This window comes from Cucumis melo, chromosome 11 (assembly GCF_025177605.1).
Source record: "Cucumis melo cultivar AY chromosome 11, USDA_Cmelo_AY_1.0, whole genome shotgun sequence".
NCBI classification, from domain to species: domain Eukaryota; kingdom Viridiplantae; phylum Streptophyta; class Magnoliopsida; order Cucurbitales; family Cucurbitaceae; genus Cucumis; species Cucumis melo.
In genome coordinates, this window is record NC_066867.1 from 17,142,110 (window position 1) to 17,147,230 (window position 5,121).

Below are 5,121 nucleotides of genomic sequence, written 5' to 3' on the forward strand. Positions count from 1 at the left end.
ATTCCATTCTTTTACACTTACTTTGGGAGCTGTAAACATGAATTGAATTTATATTCTTTACTTTTATTTCATAGTCTTTAACGCCATATTAAATAAACATAATAATAAATTGAGAAATGAAAAACAAAAGAGAATAGGTTATAGGTGGGTGTCTTTATTGTTTGGATGTGGGACGATTATGACACACACATTCTCTCTCTTCCCATCCCTATTGTTACGAACACCAATCCCTTTCTCTCTCTTTCTTAAGATGATAACACAGTGATATTATTGTTTTGTGGTGGGTATTCTGTCGTACACTCAATTCGGCCGGTGCAACTTTTAGCAGTAGTAGATACTTTAATTTTTAGTGATCGTTCAAAACCCGAACAAGTAACCCTGGCCCCCCCCCCCCCCCCCCCCCCCTACTGGAATTAAAAACATATCAAACTCTTCGTGAAAGAGATCCATAAATGTAAAAAAAATATATATATAAAAAAAAATAAAAAAATGGAAGGCGAGGAAGGAGGAAGTAAGGAAATATTGATGAAGATTGATGAGTTATGTGAAGAAGAGGAAGATATAATTGATTGGTTCGAGCAAGTTTCTTCAGAAGCAGCCGTGGCTCAATCCCGCACTCTCCGTAAGATTCTCCAACAGAATTACGGTGTAGAGTACTTAAAAAAATGGGTTGGAGATGTCAATATCCATGAAATTCCTGATGACTTCACATTGCAATCTATCTTCACTTCCTTAATCCCTCTCTCTTCCCACGCTCATTTCGAGCCCTTCCTTCAACGAATCGCAGATGGTGACTCTTCTCCTTTGCTCACTCAACAACCTATCACCACCCTTTCTCTAAGGTACGTACCCGGTACTCCCCATTAAATTAAATTAATTTATTTTATTTTATTTTATTTTATTTTATTTTAATTCAATTAATCTGGCGCTGCAGTTCTGGCACTACCGAAGGCAGACAAAAGTACGTTCCCTTTACTCCCCATAGTGCTCAGACTACTCTTCTCATTTTTCGCTTAGCTGCTGCTTATAGATCTACTAACATAACACAAAAACAACATTTATTGACTATATATTTATTGGTAATTTGATTGTTGTAAAAAACATAACTACTAGGGTTTATCCCACAAGGGAAGGAGGGAAGATCCTAGAATTCATTTACAGTAGCAAACAAACGAAAACGAAAGGAGGCATAACAACAGGAACAGCCACAACACATTATTATGCAAGTGAGGAATTCAAAATCAAGCAACTGAAAACCAAATCCTTCACTTGTAGTCCACAAGAAGTGATTTCGGGATGTGACTATAAGCAATCAACATACTGTCATCTCCTATTAGGCCTATTGTATTCAGAGGAAGTGGAATTCGTGACATCAACTTTCGCCTACACAATAGTACAAGCATTCAACCAATTGGAAGAGAGTTGGGAGGAAATCATTCATGATATTTCACATGCTACACTGTCTTCAAGAATCGATATTCCCGAAATCCGTAAAGCTGTTTTGAAGGTGATGAGTCCGAAGCCGGAGTTGGGGTGGAAGATAAGGAGGGTTTGTGAAGAGTTAAAGAAGGAGGGTTGGTTGGGTTTGATACCAAAGTTATGGCCTAATTGTAAATACGTGTATTCCATAATGACGGGTTCGATGCAGCCGTATTTGAAGAAATTAAGACATTATGGTGGGGGATTACCTTTGGTTAGTGGTGATTATGGATCAACGGAGAGTTGGATTGGTGTTAATGTGGACCCATATTTACCACCTGAAAATGTTACTTTTGCTGTAATTCCAACCTTCTCTTATTTTGAATTCATACCACTTTTTAAACAACATGCTACCACTTCTTCCACTGATACTGCTATTCATGATTTCTTGGAAGGCCAACCCATTGCTTTGTCTGAAGTCAAGATTGGACAACAGTATGAGCTTGTTCTTACTACTTTTACAGGTCCGTCACTTTTCATTTATATACAATCTATGCTGCTTTTTATTTAATTTATTTTTCCTTTTTCCGATTTCATGTGGTTTTAGTTAAGAACATACCAATTAAATTATCATTATTTCAAATTAATTAAACGTTTGATTGGATATTTTTTTTGTCTAGGAATAGGTAATTAATGCTTGCTTTTGCTAATTCCTTATCATTATGTCTACCATTACTATTACAAAATATCAGATTATATGTATTATTGTAGGGTAATCATGGATCATTGATTTGATCCCTAATTGTCTCTCCTCCTAATGTTTTACCTACCTTATTTGGGTCCATTATTTGAAATAAAATTTTGATTTCATCACAATGATTACATAAACTTTCCTCCTTGTTTTCTAACGAAATTATTAGTTTCCACAAAATATATAAATTTCTAGTCCAACTTTAAAAAGTAAAAACTATTTTTTAAAAAAATAATAAATGATATTTCCTTGCTTTTCTGAAAACATGGTTAGAAAATAGATAAAAGTAATGTTTATAAATTTAATTTCGAAAATTCAGAGATACTATAAGATGGTTTTAATTATTGCAAACATTTGGTCCTCAAAATCAATGTTGCTCTAAATGTTATAGCTTTCATATATGTAATTCTGCTATATGTTTCCGACATGCATTAATGAATTATCTTTTTTAAAATATATATTATATATTATGGGTATTGACAGTATCATACTCTCGTTTCTGTATCATGCATTAATAAACGAAATTATTCGTTAATGATAAAGTTACTACAATGCTCCATCGGTAATCTCACCAAACTATTTAATTCCTGCCTGATCAGTTTTACAAAACTTTCTATATTTATCAAATTTGTACCATTTCTAGGGATGTGCGACCCAACACAATCCGATAAAAACATAAATATTCAATCCAATCTAATGCAAAATTAAAACTAACTCAGCCCATCCCTGATTGTCAGGTTATTGTACTTCTAATCATTTACTTTTAAAAAAGAAAAATTTAGTAAGCAGTAGGGGTAGATTCATCATTTCATTCAATACATGCATTGAAACGCTAATACTAAATTGTGTATATGTATATGTAGATAGATGGGTAACAAACATAAACAGATGTATGTTTGTTGGGTTTAATTTAATTGAAGGTTAAATATTGAATGAATATGTAATTGAACGGTGCAGGACTATATAGATGCAGATTAGGAGATGTAGTAGAAGTAGCTGGGTTTCACAACAAAACCCCGAAACTAAACTTTATATGCAGAAGAAAACTTGTATTAACCGTAAACATAGACAAAAACACTGAGAAAGATGTTCAATTGGCTGTTGAAAGAGGATCCCAGTTAATGAGCCAACTAAGCGGAGCCGAACTAGTTGACTTCACAAGCTATGCTGAGTTGTCGAACCAACCAGGCCACTACGTCATCTTCTGGGAAGTAAAAGGAGATGTAAATGACACAGTTCTGGGAAAGTGTTGCTCAGAAATGGATGCTGCTTTTGTTGACTATGGCTACGTGGTTTCAAGAAAGGCTAATTCCATTGGACCGCTTGAGCTTCGGATTGTGGAAAGAGGGAGTTTTAATAAGATTTTGGAATATTATATTGGAAATGGAGCTGCACTTAGCCAATTTAAGACCCCAAGATGCACTACCAATCACTTTCTTCTTAACATTCTCAATTTATCTACCCTCCAATCCTTTTTCAGCACTGCTTACGCCTGAGGTTTTTTTTTTTCTCTTTTCTTTTCTTTTCTTTTTTGGATGTTTGTTTTGTTGTAGTATTTCCCAATTTTGAATCAGTTTCGGTGCTGAGATTTATTGAGATTCCTTATTTGATTCTAACGAAATCAGTTTGATTGTCGTTTCAATAAAATTGAATTACTTCTGGTTAACATCAACCAACTACGACATCAAATAATTAATTCCAATTTGACCCATTATATGGCATATTAAACTTTGTAATTTTGTTATAATTATTAGGGTTTTCTTTGGGAAGCTATTAAAGTTTTACCTTTTAAATGGTTTTGATAAGCTTTATGATCAACCAAATTTAGTTTTATGCTTCTTTCATGTTTAGCAAAGGAGAGTTTGTTAGAATTTTACAATTCATGTGTTGAGCTGCATGTAAAAAGTATTCAAGTGAGAATTGATCATCTTATATATCTTCTAGAGTGTTCAAATTACATTGAGTTGTCAGGGACTCATTCTTTGTATTAGGAGCTTTAATAGTAAGACAATGCATATATAACTCATCCCGAGAATTGTAATCATACTGATTGGAGAGTTTAGAGAAACAGGGGTTTTACTAAAAGGGTTTCTAATTCTAATTTAGTACTATTTTGTATCATCTATAGGGACTCTCGAATAGTTTTCTCCAAGTGAAAAGATTAGGCTCCTCATAAACTTGCCCTTTCCGACTATACTATCAAATTTTTCATCTCTTTGTTTAATTTGAAAATACACGTCGAGGCAAATTAATTAGCCTAGTCTCACAGGGTGGTTGTTATTTAGCGGGTCGTGACATTAGGCTACCAAGCGTAAGACCTCTCAAAACTAGAATGTAGACTCTTATAAGTATGACATCAAAACAGGAACTTTTTTTCTTCATAGAAATAGATAAATGGACATGTACTTCAAAACAAAACAATCGGACAACCTTAGAGAGAGATGAACACTTTATTGCTTCATCACACAACCACTTGCGTGGAACGTATTGTCCCACTCTTCAAAGGGTTAACCCTAAAAGTCACCAAGATGATGAATGTATATGAAAGCTTCTTTCTGTAAGGGTGAAAAAAATACTTGGCGAGACAAGAACAAAAAGGAAAATAAATATATTCTCCAAAGAAGAACTGTTCAGACAGTTAAGATACTCTTCACATAAGTAAAGATATACGTTGCACGACAAAATTCCTAGATGAAAAAAAATAGTCAACAAAACTGATGTAACATTAAGATAATTTAGAGATGTTTAGCTCAGGATTAGAATTAGTTGATATTTTGATAGTTTTGTTCTTGGTTTTAATACTGAAATTAATCAAACAAAGAAATCTATAGGTTCATCTATCTGCTATCTTGGTTTGTGGCCAACTTTTGATTTATAAAAGTATGTGTACAGTTTTAAAAGATGAACTTCAAAAGATAGTTGATGTTTATGGTAGTTATGTTAGGTCAACC

General features: G+C 33.7%; 1 protein-coding gene across 1 annotated transcript; it reads left to right on the top strand.

The window, feature by feature from the left end:
• The first annotated feature begins 400 nt into the window (after window positions 1–400).
• LOC103490483 (indole-3-acetic acid-amido synthetase GH3.10) lies at window positions 401–3,836 on the top strand. Its single transcript, XM_017045037.2, has 4 exons — window positions 401–842; window positions 935–961; window positions 1,114–1,943; window positions 3,128–3,836. The coding sequence occupies exons 1-4, from the start codon at window positions 490–492 to the stop codon at window positions 3,664–3,666; spliced, it is 1,749 nt and encodes a 582-aa protein (XP_016900526.2). The 5' UTR covers window positions 401–489; the 3' UTR covers window positions 3,667–3,836.
• The last annotated feature ends 1,285 nt before the right edge of the window (window positions 3,837–5,121 follow it).